We start from the raw sequence: 24,628 nt of genomic DNA on the forward strand, positions 1-24,628 counted from the left end.
CTATTTTCTAATGTATTCTGAAATAATCTGAGAGGATTACTTATATAATATTTTTAACAAATTTTTTTCTCTTCAGAAACTTAATACCACTATTGCCAGAATACACACCACATACACACATACATACTCACACATAAATATTTACAAAGAAAAAACAAGTGGTTTAAATTTGATTTTAAATTTATATATAAGTTCTAGGATATTATTAGATTCATAGCTGAGAGCATACTGTGAAGTTCTGAAATTGAATAATATGTCACATAGTCAAAATGCATTCTTTCAAAATTTTCATTTGCCCTAGGATAATAGTTACTGTAAAACTGTATTTCAGAGCTTAGGTTAAAATACACTTTTAGACCAAGCCATGTGGAAGACAATATTTTTTAAAGCCTGGTCCTTTCTGTATCTTGGCACAGTTTAAAGATCTCTAATTAACTGAAGTGTTCCAAATTGCACAGAGATTATGGTTTTTGAAGGAGACAGCCAAAAGCCTTCTGTTAAAAGGCCTATTAAGAGAGAACTTAAAAAGGAAATAAAGTGATTGCTAGCCTGCTGTGTATTCAGTTATTATCAGACAGAAGTGTATTACTTCTCTTTGGCGGTCAGGGAGCGGGGGTGGACATCGAATCCAGGTAGCAGGGTACCAAGATGGAGATTCTGCTTAGCGATCTGGCAGTGATCTAGTAATTCTGAATTTGAAAAACTACACCAAAGAAATTATTTCAGACATAGAGAACACTGTATGAAAGGTATGTTTATTATACCACTATTTATGTAGCTTTACCACAAGAAAACCCAAGGAGATTTTAGTTTGACTATAAGCCTAATTGTAAGATTGTGTTCTAAAGATATCAACACATAAGTATAATGAAAAGTACCCAAACTAAAACTGGAAACAAAACATTAGATATTTATGTTTTATTCATCGTTAAACTTGAATTCAGTAATAATATTCACCATAGACTTTTAACTAAAATGTATAGCCCACAGACTTCTCATATTCCTGCCATATTTGCTAAGACACCTGGTTCCCTAGGGCAATGAATATACTCAAGAGAAAATATAGCCAGGTCTTTCTGCTTGGACCAAACTGATTTGTAATGAAAGACATCATGACAGTATATAAATTATCCAAAGATACTGTGCGGGAAACTTCCAGTTTTACAGGAGAAAAATATGTATTTCCCCACTTATTTCAGAGTAAATCATAGAAATTTTTAAATAACTAAATTCATTAAAGTAAAAGATAAATTTGCAACAGCAAATTTTATTTTATTCTCTATTCATTTTATTGTGTTGACAAATCTGCTTAAATAAATCAACATGTTTTGATTAAATTGGAACTCAAACATCTGCAAATTTACTTAGATTTGATCCCAAACCAGGTTCATTCTGCCCTCATGCAGACAGCCAATTACTGAAATGACAAGTTTTGCAGTAGAGAAAAAATTTATTCACAGGACAGCCAGGGAAGGAGACAGTAGAACAGCTCTCAAATCCACCTTCCTGAAGATAAGACTTAGGAATATTTATTAAATAAAGAAGCAGGGTGATAAAGAGCATGTGGAAAGGTAATTGGAAATGTGAAAAAAATGTAATCATTGATCCTGCACTAAGCATAGTCAGGGTTCATGGCTCTTCACAGGACACATGTTCAGAAAATGGCAGCATTAGCATGATCTGAGGGTGGAGTTTTGGGGTCTCTGACATCAAAAGGTCACTTTTCAGACATCTGTGCAAGCTCAGCCAGAGGGTCTCAACTGGTTTGAACTGGACAGGGGCTGCTGCAAGTTCCTGAAAGACATCTTAAGCAATCATTACCATGGAGACATACATGTCAGAGGTATTATTTAAAAGGAAGCTAGTGAAGGCTAAGTTATAGTGTTTAGTAGTGTGGCTTTCAGTTATATGGGTTAAAAAAAAAAAAGAAGCAAGCAACTTGATTTCATATGGAACAGTATTACATATCCAATCTGAATAGGTTTATACTCACTCTCACACAGTTGAGACAGCCTGAAAAAAAAAAGAAAGAAAGAAAAAGAAAAAAAAAAAAGAAAGAAAGAGCATAGCCCCAGGAGTCAGTACACTGTGCTGTTTTTTTCTGCCACCAGCTCAATGGGTAACCTTGAGTGAATCATTTGTCCTCTCAGGACCTGAACTTCCACATCTGTATGTAAAATGTAGCTTTTGGATATTTCTTCAAATTTTGAAATTCTATAAAGTTGCTGTAAATGTTGTGCCATGTGAACTCTACACTACTTTTCTATAATATCAGGTCAGGCTATGACTTCCAGAAGTATAGCTAAGAGGTGCAAGGATGTGTCATTGTGGTGTGAGGCATAATCAGAAAAATTACTGCCCCATCCCCTGGACAGGAGAAGTATGCAATTCCCAGAAGAGACAGGAAAAGGAGGTGAGGAGCACTATACCCTTCAGACCAGTAGGGGTTATTCCTTTTTCTTTAAAACAGACTTGCATTATGTCTGGGCCCTTGCTTCTCTGTGAACAAGTTCTCTGTAGATAACACCACATGTTTCTGTAGACAAAAGCTTCCCAGTGTGGTTGTCTGATGAATCCACCAAGAGGCAAAACTTTACATCTTCTGCTGGAGCCTACAAACTGGCTTGAAATACCTTCCCCAGAGGGCCCTCTAAGGAGGAGTCTTGATGGGAGAGACTATCCCAGGTAGACCCAGTCAATCATCCAGGATGGGTTCAGGGCCCTTGATGGGTCTAACCACATATGAGGGTATTAAGGTTCAAAAAAGAGTAATAGAGGGATCCTATTCTCCAGAAGTCTAGGGCCATTCTCATTAAATGATAAATGAAAAAGAGAAAGCCCTGCAAAGTGAATGCTGAGCTAGGTGATAAGAAGCATAAATGCTGGAAGGGCTCACAGGCAGAGAGGCATTATGGGCCAGAGCATTTGGATAAGGCTCTTCAACAGAGGCGGTCTGAAGCAGGCCTGAGGGGGGTGGGTTTGAGGATGGACAGAAATTAGTAAGCCGGGTATTCCTGTGGAAAGTCTGACTGACCATCTCCTGCAGGCCCAGAAAATGCTCTGGTTTCTCTCTGATGCTTAAAATGCCAGTCTCTAAAACCCCAGAGAAATAAACCTCTGTACCACCAACCATCTGCAGATGCCTCTTCTGAAGATCAGAAGATAATTTTCAAAGTTGTTGAAGAACACGATCTGAGTATGATGACCCAAGACACAGTACCCAGATACAGGCCCAGGTTGTTCACTCTGAGAGGTGGACAACCTCCACAAATGATACTAAAGAATTTCTCAACTTACATTCCACAACGATTAAAAATTGTTTGGGGTTCAGAGGCAAAGGCCAGATGACTCTCTTCTTGTGTCCTCTGAGAGCATTGACCTGTAAAACCAACTAGAGAGGGGCCAGAGGCATCCTCACTAAACTTTCAAGCCAAAGCTAGGGGCCTCCTTCATCATCATCAGGGTATTAGGGCTCCCAAAGAACATTTTCTAAATAACCAAAGTTAAATTATTCAAGTGCTAGGAATTTTTTCTGTTTTTGAAATGTAGCCAAATCTTTCAAAAGTACATATATACTTCCTCTGTACTCTTAAATTAGAATGTTCTTAAATAATTTTAATCTTCTTTGATGAGGATGTTCATTTAATAAGAACATGAATTAATGTGTTCTGTTGTCATACACGTGATGTTCTCAGGCTTTGAGATGTGTGGTATTGATATTCTGTACCCGAAATGATCTCAGACTTCTCAGCTTTTTGGTTTGTTACATCTGTATTTTATAATTATTGTTTCCTTTTTCATTATCAGATTGTCAGATGTCTCCAGAATTGTTGGTGTGGCTATCTCTAACAATAATTCAATCTACTATTACTTTGCCTCTTCAAATCTACTGTTTTCAGAAGCACAATATAAGAATGTTTATGAAAATCATTTGCAAAGCAGAAGAAAGCTTTAAATTAAGACTTAAATGTCCCTCTGAGTGATATTCATGAATTTTAAATAGAGAATTTTATTACTTTCCTTTCCCTTCACTCAGTGTCCCACATGAGACCAGTTGGTAGGGAAGAATTGTAGTAACATCTTCCATGAACACAATCATGAGGAAGTCCCTGGGTATAAGCTGGTTGTTTGGTGCAGACTACAATTACTGACGCCCAAGACTGAGCACATTTCCTGTGTTTTGCACACTTGTGGAACTGTTTCTTTAATTCAGAAAACAGAAATGTTTGGCATCTTGAAAACATAGTAATACTTGAAAACATAAATAATAAATTTACTTGTGATTATTTGACTGGTGTTGGCATCCCCCCGTAGACTGTAAACCCCAGGAACATAGGGACCATGACTGATTTTGCTCACCATTATATCCCCAGCATCTAATCTAGTAGGTGCCCAATACATTTGTGGTGAATGACCCAAAGAACACATGGCAAGTCCAGAGCCCAGAATTCTGGTTCTACTGGTGCTCTCTTGTGTGACCTTGGACAGAACACTAAACTTCCTCTGACTCTCTGTTACTGCATTTGGAAGAGGGTCTTCAACAAGATCATGAATTGTTCATGCACTTTTAGATTTCTATTTTTTTGTAACACAAGGAAAGAAATACAAGATACCATGACAGAAGATGGCTCACTGGGGAGCTGGATGGGAGGAAGTGGCAAGGATTGGTTGGCTGAGTATCCCTAGGAAATGGCAGGAATAACTCCTGGTTCTGAGAAATGTGATTTCTCTAAGTTGATCTAGGCTTTGGAAAAACTGTGAAGGGAAAGAAATTTCTCCATAAAACTTCCTTTCCCCTTCTGCATCCTCTTCTTAAGTCCCAACACCCACCACCACCACCATCACCATGCCACCACCTCCAATAAATCCATGTCATCATATCTCCCATTAGGCCTTACCTGTAAATGTGGGATTAAATTCATTCATGTATAAGCATTTTTAGGAACTTTCTATTACTGTACTCTCCTGACACCAGATTTTGCATTTTCCAACTAGCCTGTTATAGGGAATGTTCCATTCGTATCATTTAATTTGTAAAGACTGAACTTCAGGCAAGTGGGGTGGGGAGGACTTTTTAAAGTGGTCACAGGGAGACTTTCATAAGGTTCCTAATCTCACCCAGAAGTGCTACTGGTCTGCCAGCCCCACCTCAGTGCCTGGCTCCCAAGAGCATAATGAATATCCAAGTGCACAAACCCAGTTTCTACACACCATTTTGTAATCAAAGTCTTCATTTGGGTACCCTACCTCTGAGCACAAGGACTAGGATAAGGCAAGTGAGGAATTCACCTTGGGAACAGAATTTAAGAGGGCTCCAAGAAGCTCAGGATCAAGATAACACTTTAATGCAACACTTTAAAATCAAAATTGAGGCAAAAACCCATTATGAACAAGACATCAAATTTTTAATAAGGCAGGATAAGTATTATTGACTTTTTTCTTTTAGCTCAGGCTCCAATATGGCTCAGCTTGGTACTTCCTCTGACTCTCACTTCCTTCAATTCTGATGAAACACACTGAGAGTGCACATAATGGAACGTGCAAAGGAGGCACATTTGCGCTGATTGCATCACTCTGTGTTGGGAGCTCTCTGGGACAACACTGATGGCCCAGGCCAGGGCTGCAACCTTTCAAGAACAGAAAGGGACCCCAGGAGATACTGCCCCTCAGGATGAGTCCTGGAGCTTTAGTTCAGTTCCCAAAGGCCCAGAAAGAGGTTCTGATTCTGGCACAGCACTGCTGTTCTCTGTTAAAACCATTACTGTTCTGCACATATAAATGGCAAAGCCCTATACAGGGTGTTCACCCATTCCACCCCGAGTACTGAAGATGAGATCTCAGCCATGAAACAGTGAAATACTTAACTTCCTGCTCCCCTAAACTTTCCTGTCATGATAAAAGCCATAGACAAACATTATTGATTGTTTGCTATCACTCAAAGAGCAAATGCAAAGAGGGGGAATAAGGGAGAGATTTATCTTTGTTGAGCTGAGAGAACATGATAAACTGTTACAGGGAAGGCTCTGTGTCCTGAAAGACTTACAGTTATTCCTGAGAATCCCCCACCTATTATCCTTCAAGGAGCGCTGGGGTGGGGTGGGGCGGGTAACATTTTATCAGTGCTGTCAGTTAGACATGGCTGCCTTGGGGTAACTCAGCTCTCCTCTGCTACAGTAGCCAGGGAAAGAATGCCAAAGAAGGAATGCTCCTTAATTTAAGTGAATTGGAGGATATTTTTGTAATGAAAATTAATCCTTTCTGAAAATAAATGATGGCAGGGGGCCCACTCCTGAAGCAAGTACCTGTACTGTATAACGGCTGTGGCCAGACCAAAATCTGTAAGCCCCCTGGTGCTGCAAAGGCAGGGTTGATCTCAGGCATCCCATAGGTGATCTTCCCCAGCTCCTGGTGCCTCAGCAGCATTGCCTCCCACCCACAGTCCCAATATCCATCCTGTGTCATCTCCACTGGCCTTTGGTAAGAAATTACAGACCAAGTTTAGTAACGATCTCTCACAATTATTTTTTCATTTTATTAGATTATTGATTGATAAGAATTTTAAGGAATCTCTTAATAGGCATTTGTAATAGGCAGTAGGTAGATATTCTGTGGCTGGAGATCCTGTGACACATGCCCTGGGGGGGTAACTTCAGCCCCTGGGGATGGTCACAAGTCAGTTAAACAGAAAAACTAAAAGCCCTGACTAACTTGCTGACTTCCGCAGTGTCCTTGTATGGGAGATGTAGAGAAATTGGAAACACTCTCAGAGGACAAGGTTTGCTTAGTACATGATGCCTTTGCCCTTGATATTTCCTCTGTTTGGAATATTTTCCCCCATATCTGCCTCAAATTTCCCTTCTATAGTAGGCAGAATAATGCTCCCCTCCCCCCATATGTCCACATACTAATCCCTAGAACTGTGAATATGTTAGGTTTCATGGCAAGAAGAATTAAGGTTGCAGATGGAATTAAAGGGCTAATCAGCTGACCCTGAGTCAGGGATTATCCAGGTGGGCCCAATATCATCACAACGATCCTTATAAGTAGATCGTTGAGACAGCCATGTTGGAAGGATCTGAACTGACATTAATGGCCTTGAAGAGGAAGGAATGGGGATGAAAGTCAAGGAATGTGGGCAGCCTCTAGAAGCTGAAAAAGACAAGGAAATAGAATGTCTCCTACAGTCTCTAGAAAGAATGAAGTCCCACTAACACCTCTCTGTCAGCCCAGGAAGACTCACTTTGGACTTCATACCTCAAAAACTGTAAGAAAATAAATTTGTGTGGTTTTTAAGCCATCAAATTGGGGGTAATTTGTTACAACAGTGGTAGGAAACAAATACACCTCTTTAGCAGTTGATCTCAGCTCCAACGTCATCGTCCTAATAAGACTTTCCTTGACAGCCCTTGCTTGCTAAAATATCTCCCAAACCACCAGGCATTTTCTATAACGCACTTTTTGTTTGCTGATGATTATCTAAATTTATTGTATTTCCATTTTATTGCTCTTCCCTCTCATAAGAATGTAAGTTCTAGAAAGGGTGGGATTTTGTTGCTCTTATTCACCTATGTATCTCCATCGCTTAGGACATGGGAACATAGTAGACATTCAATTAATATTTGCTGTGTGAATGAGCCGTAAGGTAACGAGGACCATAAAACTCATGCCCTTCTAAATCACAATTAGTGGGCAGCTGTTAGAAGAGTCCCAAACCCAGTAAGTCCTGTGTTGCAAGGAACTGTCCAGTAGAAAACAGGAATAAAAACAGAATTAGCAAGAATAATATGAAATCAGTTGCTTAATTCCAGGCAGTGGAGGCAGAAATCTTGAATAGTAAATACTCTCCGTGAACAAGTGCAGACAAGAGTTCCGTGACTGCTAGTAAGTAATCAGTTTGGAAAGACCAGAGAGGGGTCAAATATAGGTAAACTGAGTTAATCACATAAACTGCTCAATCATCACAATTCTTAAAAGATCACACACAAAAATACATTAACAGGAGAAAAATAGTAAAACAGGACAAAACAGTAAAATTACTTTCTTTTACTACTGATGGGTCAGTTTTCTACCGGAAATTCTGAAAAGTATCAGGTTCAGCTAAAGACTGCAGTGTTGATCACCTCTCCAGTTTTCCTAGTCTCTCCATAAGCAGACCTGGTACTTAAAAAGACACTTTAAGAAAGGGCTGGCCCCAGAGAGGCAGGATCCGCCTACCCCAGTGAGTGAGGACGTCCTGACACCTCGTCAACATTCTGGTGTTAACATTCTGGTGTTAACATTCTGGAAAACGGCCTCCAGGCTCATTGCTCCGCCTAGAGCCGCGCCACCTCCAAAGGGTAGCACCGGCTACCCGCTCCGCAGAGCCGACTCCGAGCCGCGCAGAGCTAGAGGGTCGTTGTCCCGAGGGGACCTGAGCGCTCACTCAGTCAGCCAATGGCCACGGAGCTAGGGCGGGACCTGAGAGTATCCTGCCAATGGGAGTACGGCAGGGCTGGAGGCTGGAGTGCCAGGGACTCAAGGCGGCCGTGGCGTTCGCACCCCCAGCTCGGGCAGATGTGGAAACTTTGGGGAGGTGAAGAGGGCGCAGCGGCGCTCGGCGGCGCGCTCTTCTTGCTGCTTTTCGCGCTGGGGGTCCGCCAGCTGCTGAAGCTGAGGAGGCCGATGGGCTTCCCTCCGGGGCCGCCGGGGCTGCCATTTATCGGCAACATCTATTCCCTGGCCGCCTCAGCCGAGCTTCCCCATGTCTACATGAGAAAGCAGAGCCAGGTGTACGGAGAGGTACTGCTCCGACGGGTCCCGGGCAGGGAGGGCCGCCAGACTGGCCCGGGCTGGCCAGGGCCTTCCTGGTTGGACTTATGGCCGCTCGTGAGCCGAGTAATAGGGACCTCTCCATATGCCGGCTGCCCGTTAAGGGACATCCGCTTCCAGGCTGTGGAAGGGAGAAGTCCTCGACGCCGTGCCCCCTGCAAGGGGAGCCCCGCCCCTGCCAGTGACCCGCTCGGGGTCGAGGCCCCGAGGCGATCCAGGCCTGATTTTCCCGCTACCGCTCGAGCTCTTGCTCCTGCGCCTGCGCCGTTTGGCTCGCCGACCGCGCAGCCACTTCAGGTCCAGGTTGGACCACTGCCCTCAGGGCGGGCGTCATGCGAGTCGGCCTCGCAGCTCTGTGGAAGCTGTACGCGGCTTGTCGGAAAATTAAGGCGTTCTAAATTCTAGATGATTAATAACAGGTTCTTCGGTGTTTGCAGTCGATGAACTACTGGTGTAGGCGTTTGCTGTGAGAATGGAGAACGCAGGGGAACGCCCCTAATTGAGAAGCTGGCCCTGGGAAATGATTGTGAACGCGTGAATGAATTGATGACTAAAATCCGCTGCGGGGGTCCCACAGCACAGATGGCAATGCCGTTCTGACTGGCTGGGAACGGCCCCTTAGCAGATACTTAAAAGGCGCCTTCTGTGTGCCACTGTCACTGCCAACTTGGTGACTCATTTAAAACTCACAACCAGCCGGTGAGGTCGGTACTTAGCTCCTCCTCAATCTACGGAGGAGAAAGCAGCACGGAAATGCCTTGTGACTGGCAGCGGAAAAGGCGACCCCCGCATGTGTGTGGGTGTCCTGAAGTCCGGAGGGGGCAGGAGTTTCCACGGGTCCTGACCAGAGCTTTACCTGTTTTGTTTTGAATTACACTTATTTATATGCAACTACAGGCCTGACGCTAGCGGTGAAAAAGGCAGATACAGCCTTTTAAGGAGTTGGCAGATGAGTGGGAGAGAAAACTAATCTCTTTATCGACCACAGGCTGTGGTCAGTGTTTTGAAGGAAAAGTACAGGGATGTTTGGCAACTGTGGTATTTCAGGTTTGACCTTAAATCCTTACTTAAACCAATTTTTACAAGAATTGGGCTAGGTGCCCGGGCGCGGTGGCTCACGCCTGTAATACCAGCACTTTGGGAGGCCCAGGCAGGCGGATCACGAAGTCAGCAGATCAAGACCACCCTGGCTAACACGGTGAAACCCCGTCCCTACTAAAAAAATACAAAAAATTAGCCGGGCGTAGTGGGGGCGCCTATAGTCCCAGGTGCTTGGGAGGTTGAGGCAGGAGAATTGTATGAACCCGGGAGGAGGAGCTTGCAGTGAGCTATCTCGCCACTGCACTCCAGCCTGGGCGACAGAGCAAGACTCCTTCTCCAAAAAAAAAAAAAAAAAAAAAAAATTGGTCTAGGTTTCTAGAATAGAAAGTCACTAATGGTTTACGTTCCTTTCACGACTCACTAATAGTTTACGTTGTTAAAGGTAAGCTGGACGAGGTAACAAAAGTATGTATAATTCTTAGATCTTATTTTCCAGCCTACAGTTCTCCCAGAATTGAGTTTATTCAAAATGTGAAAGCATAGGACTAGAGATCGGGTCTTCTGCCAGACAAAACTTGACCCCTGTTCTGAGTCTTAGTTTTTTTTTCATCTCGTTAGTGAGAATAACAACGGAAAACAGTAAAGTGCTACTCAAGTGTTCTTGGTTATTGTATATGTTATTAGTTTCTTTTTTTTTTCCTTTTTTTTTTTTTTTTTTTTTGAGATGAGTCTCGCTCTGTCATCCAGGCTGGAGTGCAGTGACGCCATCTCGGCTCACTGCAAGCTCCGCCTCCCAGGTTCACGCCATTCTCCTGCCTCAGCCTCCCGAGTAGCTGGGACCACAGGCGCCCGCCACCACGCCTGGCTAATTTTTTGTATTTTTTAGTAGAGACGGGGTTTCACTCTGTTAGCCAGGATGGTCTCGATCTCCTGACCTTGTGATCCGCCCGCCTTGGCCTCCCAAAGTGCTCGGATTAGAGGCGTGAGCCACCGCGCCCGGCCTATGTTATTAGTTTCTATACCCAGAACAGGTTTGTTCGACCTCCAAGTTTGAAAGTATTTTTAAACGAGTTATTTGAAATGGTTTCTCACAGAAAAGGGAATTAAACGTTTCTTATATAAGTATTTGAACTGAAAGACACTCTGTATTACTATGAATATTTATTTTGGGCAGGGGGTTGTCTAAGTCCCCTATCATAGGTTACAAATTATAAACGTACTAGACTGCCGTCTTGAGATATTTAGATCGGTTCAATCGATAAGAATTGGGCATAAGCAGCTCGTTTTATTGCTGGTACCACTTTTGAGGGAACCATGGTTCTTTACGGAGAAAGCTCTTGACTACAAATGAAATAGGACTAAACTGTTACTAGCTGCAGTGGGGCAGAGGAAAAACTGAAAGGAGCAAAAATGAAAATGTGCATCAAAGAGTAGATGGACGTTGTTTGCCTCACTATGCCTTAGGTTTAGTTGATAACCACCAAACATATTAACTCTAGGCTACAGCAGCATTTGATCTTTATCCTGGTGTGAAACATCTCTAAAGATCTCCCATTATTTTAGAGATATATTCCAATTCTGACAAAGTCTCAAAGTTGGTATAAATTGTTAAAATACTATACCTTTTTTTGGAAGTGGAAGAAGACTATTCCCTCCTGTAATTCCGAAAGGTTATGAAAAGTTGTTCCTAGGACTTATTTCTAAATAAAATCTTAGTTTCCCACTATCTTTTAAATTTGAGATGTATGCTCACAGAAAAAAAAACAAAAACAAAAACTCAAAAAACACTGGACTTTAAAATTACTTAGGACTGTCACTTCAGGTGATACCCGCCTTTGTGTTAATCTGTGAATTCAGTTCTGCTTTGTGATTCTTGAAAGTTAAACAGCCAGTCCTCAGGACTTATATATTCATTTTAAAGGCAATCTTATATAGAAGTATATCACACTGAAAATTACCATTTCCTTGGAGATTCATTCTGAATGTTTAAATTTCTGCAGTAACTTTAATCTTAGTCTAGATTTAGAGAGGCATTCCCTGGCTAGCAAAGCCAATACAAGTGGCTTTATCAGATTATTTTCAGGTAATGGACTTAAGGACAATAAAATTATTCCATTAAGGCAAGTAGAATTGACAGCGTATTTATTTATTTTTACAGCATTTATTAAGAACTTTATGCATGGCACTGAATGAGATTCTGTGTAAGGATTCAAAGATGAAAAAGATGAAATCACTGCTCCTAGGGAGTTATTTATAATTTAGCAGGCAGGCAGAGGACAAGAATATGAATGTTTCTGGTCCAAGATAGTGTTAAATAAGTGCCATGGGAGCTTCTAAACTCCCATGTGTGGTTCAAAGCAGAGAGAAAAAGAATGCCCCAAGAAAGGCATCATGGAGGATCGTCCCTAAAGAGTTGGTATGGTTATGATAGTATGGCAGTCAAGGGAAGCATTCAAAATGAGGGAACAAACCAAGCAAAGGTTGAAAAGTGTGGCAGTCACTTAATGGTTTTCATCAACAGCACTTTGCACATTTGTCTGTTATTAGCACTTAACCCATGATGTTATAATAATATGCGTAAATGTATATCTCTACAACTATTCATTAATTCAACATCTATTTCTATTGTCATATGCTGTGCACTGTCCTAGGTGCTAGAGATATAGCAGTGACCAAAACAGAGATTCCTGCCCTTATGTAGCTTATATTCTAGTGGGGGGAAGACAGACAATATACATAAACACAATTAAGTAAATTATATAATATGTTCAAAGAGTACAGAGCAGGAAGTAAACTAAATTAGGGTAAGGGAATGGAGAATGTTAGTGGGTCAGATTTTAAATTGCTTAATCAGAACAGTCTCACCACAAAGATAGCATCTGAACAAAGACTTAAAGGAAATGAAGGAGCAAGCTATAGGAATATGAAAAGGAAGAACATTCTAGACTAAGAGAAGAGCAAGAACAAAGGCCATAAAGCAAGAGAATGCCATGTTGAGAATTAGCTGTAAAAAGACAAGGATGAAATTAAGGAGGCCAGTTAGGAGATTGTTGTTATAAGGGAGAAATGCAGGTGACTTAGATTGGTCACCTGCAGGTTATAATAAATTGTCTGATTCTGTTTATATTCTGAAAGTAGGAACAGCATAACTGCTGAGCAGTTGGATGTGGAGTTTGGAAGAAAATAATGAGTCAGTGTGGGTGACTGCAAAGTTCTGGGCCTCAACAACTTGAAGGATGTATGCAGTGGTCATTAACTGGGAGAGTGAAAAATTATGAGTAGGGCTGGTTTGGGAGAGGGAAAGAGACTTGGAGATCACAGAGTGATCTAGAAGAAGGCAAGGAAAATGTTTTGTGTATTCCTCTTTACATCTCTGCCAGCATTATAATTAGCCCATAATTGGCACTAAAAATTATTGAATAGATCAAATAATATATAAGCTAATCTTGTACCCTTCCATAGATCAAAGCAGTTTAAGGATAAGTTTTCACAATTTGAGTTACAAACCTTTACCAAAGTCCTTGAAAACAGTGTATACAGGAATACATATTAGTTCAAGTAAAAATTTCTCCAGTTCTACCCTCAAATACAGGACTATTTCAGATTCTTGAGTAAAGGTGGATTGTGTAACAACTTTCTCAAACCATGGCTCCTCCTTGCTTTTTATGGTCCCTGGTGTCCATAGTTTGAAGTTCTACCCTGAAGCGCTATCCTGAAATACATTTGCCCTCTGTTCTGCCTTCATAGTGACACAACTTTAAGTTCATGGTTCTTTTACTATCCTTGTGGAATGCCATCTTTTTTATTGTCTCTGCTAAAGTTCACTTCTGCGAAGAGACTTTCCTTTAATAGGACTACATTACTGCATTGTCCCCACTTTGCTCAGCTGGTAGCCTTTCCCTTTTACTTAGAACACTTCTGTTGTCACTTTTGACTAATACCACTGCTTATGGCAGGCAGTCAATGTTCTTTTCCCAATATTCTGGATATATACCTACTGCTCAGTTGGCAGAGCCCACCCTTATGCCAAAGACTCTGGTGGCCCCATTACTCAACTGGTTAGTTGTTAACACTTGGCAGTCCTCATGACCTTTGCTGATATAACTTTCTGCTGAACTTTTGTTCTCTGCTAAGCCTCCTGTTTTCTTCTGAAGTAGCGTGTGCCATGGCTAAATCTCTTTGACTTGTCTGCACAGGGATAAGGCTTGTCTCAGTATTTTGGCTGTAAAAAGCTATGCAGAAAGGATGGCAATAAGCAGTCTTAAGGAAGTATCGTGCTCTCACTGGACTAGGCTCTTACATTGGGTTAGCTAGAATAGACTACAGGAGGTGTGACATTGTAAGTGAACCTGAGGTGAGGCACAGGGCAGACAACTCCAGCAAGGCATGGAATGGATTCTGTTTTGCCTTCCCCTTAACTGAGAGGCAACTACCTAACCTATGTGGTAAATGCCTTTCCTCCAAGGTTAGGTTCCCTTAGAGCCCTGTTCATTCCCTTTGTGGAATACAGAGAGCCAAATACAAATGGGCTTAGTTACAATATGTTTATATTTCAAAGTTGTCTCTCAGGTCTTTGACAATCCTCTCCCTCACTTAGCCTCATTCATCTTGGAAATAGAAGGAGATTCCTAGATATCATTGAACATTTTGAGGTAGAATGAATCATAAGAGAGCATGTATATCAAATATATTTTCTATGGCAATACTGAAGCCCAAATAGGTTAAGTGTTCTGCCCAGAGTCTTATATCTCTTTAATGGCAAACCTTAAACTAGACTCAGGCCACCCAAATCCAGTACCCTTTTCATTATACTGTTGGTAAGATTGTGACTTCAGGCACTGAATGGCATAATGAAATCACACAGTCTTGCATGGCTTATAGAAGGAGGGCACTCTGAACATTGTCAGGTGAGTAATGACTGCCTATATTTTCAGGGACGTAACAAATCCTGGAAAAGTCACACTTACCACTTGTAGATTTCCATGGTTATATTTCTCCATACATTCTGCCATTTAAATGTTGTTTTTCTTCTCTCTTCTCAAAGATCTTCAGTTTAGATCTTGGAGGCATATCAACTGTGGTTCTAAATGGCTATGATGTAGTAAAGGAATGCCTTGTTCATCAAAGTGGAATTTTTGCAGACAGACCATGCCTTCCTTTATTCATGAAGATGACAAAAATGGGAGGTATGTTTATTTGCACCTATTTAGTGATTTACTAAGCTATTTTAAATCACATTTCTTATTTTAAGTTTTAGTGCATAGAGTTGGGATTATTTTGTACTGATTAATAAGAAACTATTTACTTATAGAACCTGGTATTTGAGGACTTTTCAGGCTGTACTACTTTCATATTTTAGACCAGTACATTGCTAATTCTGTTGTGGTTCAGCTCTAATAAGTATTATAAACTTTTAAAGAATCAGCACCTAATAACATCTGCAGGTTTTGTGAAACAAGTTAGGAATAAACACATACTTGCACTTGAATCCAAAGTGCCCTTTTGAACCCAGTCTTGAGTACTTGATGACATTTTTACTATCGTTTTACTTAAAAGCTTACAGAACTTGAAGCAGCTTTCTTGACTACTAATCACTGTGATTAGTAGGTGTAGAGTTGCATGGCTTGTGTAAAGGACTAGCGTTCTGTATGGTTTAGTATTGATCAGTGTTGGAGATTCCATATTCAACAAGGGGGAAAGACTGAAAGTTGACAAAATCGGTAAGAAGAAAGCAGCAACAGACAGCCTAAAATAGAATGTTCAAATCACATACATTGGTTTTAATAGTTAATAGTATAAGACTTTTTACTAAAGTTGTATCCTAAATTCTCTGAGTTTCACATTTAATTTCAAAGAAAAATTTAACAATATCTTGCTTACATAGGCAAAAACTAAAGACATTGATTGAAAAGACAAAAATAAAACTCCTATATTACATCACAAAGGAAATCAACTAATGCAGAGAAAGCACAAATTGTAAAAGACTGAATTCTCAGGCCAGGGTATAATGATACTTGAAAGCAGTAATATAAATAAAAAACAAGCAATTAGACCAAATAAGAAGCCACAATTATAATAGACCTTTAAAAAGATGATGAAAATGAAAGATGATGCAATCACAGTAATATTTGAGACAAAGTATTTTTCAAAGCTGTAAATTTATTGTTTAGACTATTTTCATCATAAAGCATTTGACTTAAGATTTTTAAACACCAGGTAGAAAATTATGTTGCTTTAAGTTACTATGTACTGACCTTGGAAGTAGAAAATCATGGCCACTATTAGCCCACTGTGTGAATGGAAAAAAGTTGCCCTTTGGGTGGGCCCAGCGTCATGCCCAGGCACACAGCTTGACCAGTGTAGGGTTATTATAAACAGTGCTCCTCTGTACCTTCTTGTGTATATATCCCATGTGCACATATTTCTCTAGGGCTGGTTTCATCTTGGCACCATTGCACTAGCTGTTCCTTCTAACTACAGTGGTCTTTCCTCAGGTATTTGCTTGTTTCACTTCCTCATCTCCTGTGAGTCTTTACTCAATGTCATCTTCTCAGTGAGCCTTTTGCTGACTACCCTGTATCTTTTTACTTGCTATATAATTTGTTGTTTTGTCTGTCTCTCCTACTAGTGTCTAAGCTCTGTGAGGGTAGGGATCTTTGCTTCTTTTGTTCCCTGATACATTCCTGACACTTAGAACATTGCCTGGAACATAGTAGGTGTTCCACAAATACATGTTAAATGAATATTTGTTGAACGAATAGTCATCTGGGAGTATAGAAAAAAGAATGGACTATGGGAATGTAAGATTGCTACACAGCACTAATGACCCCCTCACATATGGTAACTTTTTAATAAGCTCTACATTCAAAAATTATTGCACAATAAGTTGTTGGAATGTAAATTTTGTGTGTACCTCATGTACACAAGAGAATGTGACATTTTTCATTGTGGGTTGTGTTAGTCCATTTTGTATTGCTATAAAGAAATACCCAAGGCTGGGTAACCTATAAAGAAAAGAGGTTTAATTGGCTCATGGTTCTGTACACTTTATAGAAAGCATGGTGCTGGCATCTGCTTCTGCTGAGGCCATCTGCTTCTCCTGAAGCTCACAATCATGGCAGAAGGCATTGGGGAAAGCCAGCATGTCATATGGCAAGAGTGGGAGCAACAGAGCGAGTAGGGAGAGGTCCTTAACTTTTAAACAACCAGATCTCACATTAAGTGAGCATGAACTCACTTATCACCAAGAGGCTGTTGTAAGACCATTCATAAGGGATCTGCCCCTATGATCAAATCAGTTCCCACCATGCCCCACCTCCAACATTGGGAATCACATATCAGTGTGAAATTTATCATAGGTACAACCGTGTCCCAGTAATGAGTGAAATTTTGAGTAAAGTACATATTACATAAATATGTGCACTGAAGATGTTGAATTAATTTAAGGGGGAAATTTTCCATAGTAGCCACATCAAAACAGCAGATACATTGTGGAGACTCTGAAATTTTAAGGTAGGCAGTATCAGCATTAGAAATGTTTGAGCTTCATGTTTGCCCTTCTTTTGACTTCAGCATTTTGACTATATTGACAGCTCATTCAGAGTTCCCTTACCCCTGTCATAGTTAGTTGATTGTCTACCATATCCCTTTAACAGGAGGAAATTTATATTCTAAAATCCATTCTCTTTTAAGCAGAAAATTTCTAATCCTAGAAGGATGATTTTTTAGGTGTTTGCCTAGTCTAAGATAAAACTTTGCCCATTGAACATGCGGTCATTTCTCTTTGGTAAATTAGGCTTATGGTAAAATTTGGATAATAATATAATATAACCTGGCCCTATTTCACCAGGTTAAATTACAGAAGACTGACTAGCTTCTTGTGGTGGTGCAATTATAGGTCTTTTCTACCAGTCCACAGATAAGGAGTAGAAAACCTTTATCTGTTATAATACTCTGGCTAATGAGTTGCTGAGAACAGGACCCAACCATGTAGTTATATAGGAGTATAATTTTCAGAAGGATGACTAACCATCCATTAAGAAATTTTGTTCCCTTTCATTTTTTAGATACAGAGAAGTAGGAATTATACAATATTTTTATTTTTTTTTCAGGCCTACTCAATTCCAGATATGGCCGAGGATGGGTCGATCACAGACGATTAGCTGTAAACAGCTTTCGATATTTTGGATATGGCCAAAAGTCTTTTGAATCTAAAATCTTGGAAGAAACCAAATTTTTCACTGATGCTATTGAAACTTACAAAGGTAGACCTTTTGACTTTAAACAATTAATAACGAATGCTGTTTCAAACATAACCAATCTGATCATTTTTGGAGAACGATTCACTTATGAAGACACCGATTTTCAGCACATGATTGAGTTATTTAGTGAAAATGTGGAACTAGCTGCCAGTGCCTCAGTCTTCTTGTATAATGCCTTTCCATGGATTGGCATCCTGCCTTTTGGAAAACATCAACAGCTGTTTAGAAATGCATCTGTGGTCTATGATTTTCTCTCCAGACTCATTGAAAAAGCTTCAGTCAACAGAAAGCCTCAGCTACCTCAGCATTTTGTTGATGCTTATTTAGATGAGATGGATCAAGGTAAAAATGACCCATCATCTACTTTCTCCAAAAAAAACCTACTTTTCTCAGTGGGTGAACTCATCATTGCTGGAACTGAAACTACAACCAATGTGCTACGGTGGGCGATTCTTTTCATGGCCCTTTATCCTAATATTCAAGGTGAGGATTCTCTTGATGATCTCAGGGTCCATCCTTACATGTAGGGTTCATACATGTTTTTGAGTCTTAGCCATGCACAATACATTTTCTTTAGGAACTCCTGCTATGCCAGCCAAGGATAGAAATATTTAATAGCTACAAAAAAGAGTTTTCAAATCTATTATCTCAGTTCATGTAAAAAAAATCTCTGAAAGAGGTCTTATTTTGCTTATTTTATAAATGAGAAAAAAACGCTGTGTCTGCAAGTGGCAGAGCTGGAACCTGAACTCCAATAGAATTTAAATAACTAATTTTATGCTTTACTATTTTTCTTACTCCAATTCTAGGTTTGTTTGATGTTTATTCTTATTACTTATGTCTTTCACAATAGAGCTACCCAGAGCACTGGCTACTATTAGTACAAGATATATAGCATATATTTCAACAGAATGCCCAGATAATAAAAAATCTGAATCTGGATGTATCTATATCCTATTGGCTTGTTATTGGTTATCATTTATTTTATTCCAGAGGGAAATAACTTTAGCTATAATTCTAAGAATTGCATAATAACTTGAATACTTTTTCTCTGACAGGACAAGTTCAGAAAGAGATTGATTTAATTATGGGCCCCAATGGGAAGCCTTCTTGGGACGACAAATTCAACATGCCTTATACTGAGGCAGTTTTGCATGAAGTTTTAAGATTCTGTAATATAGTTCCATTAGGGATTTTCCATGCAACCTCTGAAGATGCAGTTGTACGTGGTTATTCCATTCCTAAAGGCACAACAGTAATTACAAATCTTTATTCTGTACACTTTGATGAAAAGTACTGGAGAGACCCAGAAGTGTTCCATCCTGAGCGATTTCTGGACAGCAGTGGATATTTTGCCAAGAAGGAAGCTTTGGTTCCTTTTTCCCTAGGTAAGAGAACTTTCACAGGGGTGTAATTTTAGAATAAAGGATAATGATAATTCATTAGATATAGCATCTTAATCTGAAGCATCCTCCTGTAGAATTAAATATCCCAATTCTAAAAACACAGAACTGATTCTTACAGGAGAGAATGATTTAATTGGAAGTAATTAACACCTGTTTCTGCTTAATATAAGCCTTAATTTATCAACTATAGATGGACTTTTGAGAACCCCTGGCTGCTTCTAAAACTGTTTTTGCCTGTGGCTTTTTTGCCCATAATCAAAACTTGTGGAATGAGAAGCCAGTAACCCAGAGAGGGAAAAGATACAGTCACTTAAGTAAAAGTAGAATCTCACTATCTTGGCTTCTGGTTATTGTATTTCATCTTCAACTAGGAAAATATTGCTTCTTCTGTGAAAAGGTACAAAAGACCCATGGAAGATGGACTAGAAACTCTTCCCCTTCATTGGGGAAGAACACACACTTAGTTGAAATGAAGCGGACTTTTCTTGAGCAAAATGTCTCACCTCAAATTAGATCTTTTGTGGCATATCTTAGGCTCTGTTACAGCATGGGAGCGAAGTGGGAGATGGAACTAAAGTCTTACAAAAGTCCATGGTCTGACAAAAGGAGGTAAATGTATGGGTTCTGGGAGCTGAAGTGTCAAATCCTATTCTTTGAGATTTAAGAGAATCCTTTAATAAACATAATTCCCTCTTATTTTCTTTAAATTCCAGATTTCCTGAATGACACCCAAATATTAGACATTAATTTTGGTAAAGATTGTGGGTTTAAAAAATTATTATATCTGCTTTTTCTGTTTAGGGAGAAGACATTGTCTTGGAGAACAGTTGGCTCGGATGGAAATGTTCTTGTTTTTCACAGCGTTGCTTCAGAGGTTTCATTTGCATTTTCCACATGAACTAGTTCCAGATCTGAAGCCCAGGTTAGGCATGACATTGCAGCCCCAACCCTACCTCATCTGTGCTGAAAGACGCTGAAAGTGCCTGGATGTTTTCGGGAGCAAGGATGTATATTTACCTTATCCCTGAACTTGGTTTAATCAAATCAATGTGTGTATTAGAATAAAAGTCACAGCATCATAAAGCCAAATGAACACAGATGTGTCTTAAAATAGTACTGGAGCAGAAACAAGCACTAGTCATGATTGCTTTTCAAGATTTTATGACTTCTGGGTTAAAATTCTCTGTTGAGAGACACAAAGGTGCAAATGATGGGTGTTGCTTAAAATGCTAAGAAGAGTCATGGATGCCCTAAGCAGAGCATCTTGTTTAGTAGCAGGTACTTTTATCCCTTCCTGACTTCATCTGGCTTCTGTCCTGGGGGGCCTTGGTTCCAGAAACCAGCTCCCTTCTGATCAGGTATTGTCATTAATGAGCTGTGTGGTACCAGTCCAGTTTAACAGAGGACTACAGAAGAAATTAAAACCCAAATAAATGAGTTTGGACTTTAGAGGTATTTTAGATATGGTGGGAGATTGTAGAATAAATATATATTTAATGTAGAGCCTGCCAGTGCTTTCATATCTTACTCCCTGCTCTGTCTTCATAAGAACTGTGTCATTCTTCTTATAAATGAGAGTCTGTGTGACCCTGAGTGTCCACCTTCATAGCAGCAGTTAAGTAGATAGGACATTACAATAATATATTTAAAATTTAAAATGATACATGGTTGTTGAATCTTTATTGGCACATTTTCCCTGGCACCACTTCTTTCTAAAACTAATCACAAGGATTAAAGATTGAATTCACTTATATCTTTTAGAGGTCTCTAGGCATTTCCATGGGTTAGTGTTATTTTTCTAAAGATAATTATATTCAAATCCAAAAACATGCTCTAGAGATAGGGTAACTGTGTAAACTGGGACACTTGAGAGTGAATGGGGTCCTCCTATTCATAATTATATCAGGACAACAAGAGTAAATTGTGACTGCCCTAAACAAACTGGAATATATATTGACCCATTTATAGCTATTTTTACATCATCATTTCTTATAAAGTTGTGAAATTATGGGTACATGCTCTTGTAACATGGCTCATGAATAGTTGCAGCCTCAGAGTCAGCACACACAACAATGACTTCTATTAAGAATATGGATTTAACCTTAGTTTGGACTTACCTGTTGAACAGTTTCAAGTTTGTGTGTTATACATCAGGAGTCTGCATCTTGGATATATTAAGATGTTTCCAGTTGCAAGGGGAAGAAAATCCTTGCAAGTTCACTTAAATAATAAAAGGGAAATTTGGAGGAAGGATGGAAGTTTTAGGGTCCATATGGCTTAGATGTTACATGGTGTAATCAAAGATTCTGCTTCTTCCCACGTCTCAATTTTGCCTTCCAGATGATACCAGCTTTAACTTAAGGCTAGCTCATGGAGTACCTGTGCTTTGCCTACCTCCATACAGAGAAAGCAAGCTTAGATCGTTTCTGGGAGAGCAAGGGAATTTTTTAAATGTCCCCAGAAAACTGTTTTTTGTGTCCTATAGGTTCTGAGTTATGTGCCCATCCATTAATTAATTAATTAATTAATTTTTTTTAAATTTTTTTTTAAAATTTATTTATTATTATTATACTTTAAGTTGTAGGGTACATGTGCACAACGTCCAGGTTTGTTACATATGTATACTTGTGCCATGTTGGTGTGCTGCACCCATCAACTCGTCATTTACATCAGGTATAACTCCCAATGCAATCCCTCCCCCCTCCCCCCTCCCCATGATAGGCCCCGGTGTGTGATGTTCCCCTTCCCGACTCCAAGTGATCTCATTGTTCAGTTCCCACCTATGAGTGAGAACATGCGGTGTTTGGTTTTCTGTTCTTGTGATAGTTTGCTAAGAATGATGGTTTCCAGCTGCATCCATGTCCCTACAAAGGACACAAACTCATCCTTTTTTATGGCTGCATAGTATTCCATGGTGTATATGTGCCACATTTTCTTAATCCAATCTGTCACTGATGGACATTTGGGTTGATTCCAAGTCTTTGCTATTGTGAATAGTGCTGCAATAAACATACGTGTGCATGTGTCTTTATAGCAGCATAATTTATAATCCTTTGGGTATATACCCAGTAATGGGATGGCTGGGTCATATGGTACATCTAGTTCTAGATCCTTGAGGAATCGCCATACTGTTTTCCACAATGGTTGAACTAGTTTACAATCCCACCAACAGTGTAAAAGTGTTCCTATTTCTCCACATCCTCTCCAGCACCTGTTGTTTCCTGACTTTTGAATGATCGCCATTCTAACTGGTGTGAAATGGTATCTCATTGTGGTTTTGATTTGCATTTCTCTGATGGCCAGTGATGATGAGCATTTTTTCATGTGTCTGTTGGCTGTATGAATGTCTTCTTTTGAGAAATGTCTGTTCATATCCTTTGCCCACTTTTTGATGGGGTTGTTTGTTTTTTTCTTGTAAATTTGTTTGAGTTCTTTGTAGGTTCTGGATATTAGCCCTTTGTCAGATGAGTAGATTGCAAAAATTTTCTCCCATTCTGTAGGTTGCCTGTTCACTCTGATGGTGGTTTCTTTTGCTGTGCAGAAGCTCTTTAGTTTAATGAGATCCCATTTGTCAATTTTGGCTTTTGCTGCCGTTGCTTTTGGTGTTTTAGACATGAAGTCTTTGCCCATGCCTATGTCCTGAATGGTACTACCTAGGTTTTCCTCTAGGATTTTTATGGTATTAGGTCTAACATTTAAGTCTCTAATCCATCTTGAATTAATTTTCGTATAAGGAGTAAGGAAAGGATCCAGTTACAGCTTTCTACTTATGGCTAGCCAATTATCCCAGCACCATTTATTAAATAGGGAATCCTTTCCCCATTTCTTGTTTCTCTCAGGTTTGTCAAAGATCAGATGGCTGTAGATGTGTGGTATTATTTCTGAGGACTCTGTTCTGTTCCATTGGTCTATATCTCTGTTTTGGTACCAGTACCATGCTGTTTTGGTTACTGTAGCCTGGTAGTATAGTTTGAAGTCAGGTAGCGTGATGCCTCCAGCTTTGTTCTTTTGACTTAGGATTGTCTTGGAGATGCGGGCTCTTTTTTGGTTCCATATGAACTTTAAAGCAGTTTTTTCCAATTCTGTGAAGAAGCTCATTGGTAGCTTGATGGGGATGGCATTGAATCTATAAATTACCTTGGGCAGTATGGCCATTTTCACGATATTGATTCTTCCTATTCATGAGCATGGTATGTTCTTCCATTTGTTTGTGTCCTCTTTGATTTCACTGAGCAGTGGTTTGTAGTTCTCCTTGAAGAGGTCCTTTACATCCCTTGTAAGTTGGATTCCTAGGTATTTTATTCTCTTTGAAGCAATTGTGAATGGAAGTTCATTCCTGATTTGGCTCTCTGTTTGTCTGTTACTGGTGTATAAGAATGCTTGTGATTTTTGCACATTAATTTTGTATCCTGAGACTTTGCTGAAGTTGCTTATCAGCTTAAGGAGATTTTGGGCTGAGACAATGGGGTTTTCTAAATATACAATCATGTCATCTGCAAACAGGGACAATTTGACTTCTTCTTTTCCTAACTGAATACCCTTGATTTCTTTCTCTTGCCTGATTGCCCTGGCCAGAACTTCCAACACTATGTTGAATAGGAGTGGTGAGAGAGGGCATCCCTGTCTTGTGCCAGTTTTCAAAGGGAATTTTTCCAGTTTTTGCCCATTCAGTATGATATTGGCTGTGGGTTTGTCATAAATAGCTCTTATTATTTTGAGGTACGTTCCATCAATACCGAATTTATTGAGCGTTTTTAGCATGAAGGGCTGTTGAATTTTGTCAAAAGCCTTTTCTGCATCTATTGAGATAATCATGTGGTTCTTGTCTTTGGTTCTGTTTATATGCTGGATTATGTTTATTGATTTGCGAATGTTGAACCAGCCTTGCATCCCAGGGATGAAGCCCACTTGATCATGGTGGATAAGCTTTTTGATGTGTTGCTGAATCCGGTTTGCCAGTATTTTATTGAGGATTTTTGCATCGATGTTCATCAGGGATATTGGTCTAAAATTCTCTTTTTTTGTTGTGTCTCTGCCAGGCTTTGGTATCAGGATGATGTTGGCCTCATAAAATGAGTTAGGGAGGATTCCCTCTTTTTCTATTGATTGGAA

At 39.8% G+C, this 24,628-nt stretch overlaps 2 protein-coding genes across 4 annotated transcripts in view; one reads left to right on the top strand and one right to left on the bottom strand.

The window, feature by feature from the left end:
- Window positions 1–1,629: 1,629 nt before the first annotated feature.
- The window catches only part of PDE3B (phosphodiesterase 3B), a 258,881-nt gene continuing 235,882 nt past the window's right edge, over window positions 1,630–24,628 (bottom strand). Inside the window, exon 15 of the mRNA XM_073018078.1 lies at window positions 1,630–1,794. Coding sequence (XP_072874179.1) covers window positions 1,630–1,794 — 165 coding nt within the window. The remainder of the gene's footprint in view (window positions 1,795–24,628) is intronic.
- On the top strand, window positions 8,462–20,605 carry CYP2R1 (cytochrome P450 family 2 subfamily R member 1). Of its 3 annotated transcripts, XM_008006019.3 has the most exons (6): window positions 8,477–8,778; window positions 14,894–15,035; window positions 17,961–18,593; window positions 19,169–19,498; window positions 19,888–20,125; window positions 20,318–20,605. In XM_008006019.3, the coding sequence occupies exons 1-6, from the start codon at window positions 8,554–8,556 to the stop codon at window positions 20,412–20,414; spliced, it is 1,665 nt and encodes a 554-aa protein (XP_008004210.3). In that variant the 5' UTR covers window positions 8,477–8,553; the 3' UTR covers window positions 20,415–20,605. The 3 variants fall into 3 exon arrangements, with proteins under 3 accessions (XP_008004220.2, XP_008004210.3, XP_072874185.1); XM_008006029.3 differs by lacking the exon at window positions 19,888–20,125 and having other exon boundaries at window positions 8,462–8,778; XM_073018084.1 differs by lacking the exon at window positions 19,888–20,125 and having other exon boundaries at window positions 8,498–8,778; window positions 18,370–18,593.

The sequence above is a fragment of the Chlorocebus sabaeus genome, chromosome 1 (assembly GCF_047675955.1).
Source record: "Chlorocebus sabaeus isolate Y175 chromosome 1, mChlSab1.0.hap1, whole genome shotgun sequence".
Classification (NCBI taxonomy): Eukaryota; Metazoa; Chordata; class Mammalia; order Primates; family Cercopithecidae; genus Chlorocebus; species Chlorocebus sabaeus.

Excerpts from the sequence above, each read along its gene's own strand:
- CYP2R1 (XM_008006019.3), top strand. The coding sequence starts at position 8,554 with ATGTGGAAACTTTGGGGAGGTGAAGAGGGCGCAGCGGCGCTCGGCGGC. Across the intron at positions 8,779-14,893 it reads AGAGCCAGGTGTACGGAGAG|ATCTTCAGTTTAGATCTTGG; the intron begins GTACTGCTCCGA and ends CTCTTCTCAAAG. Across the intron at positions 18,594-19,168 it reads CCTTTATCCTAATATTCAAG|GACAAGTTCAGAAAGAGATT; the intron begins GTGAGGATTCTC and ends TTTCTCTGACAG.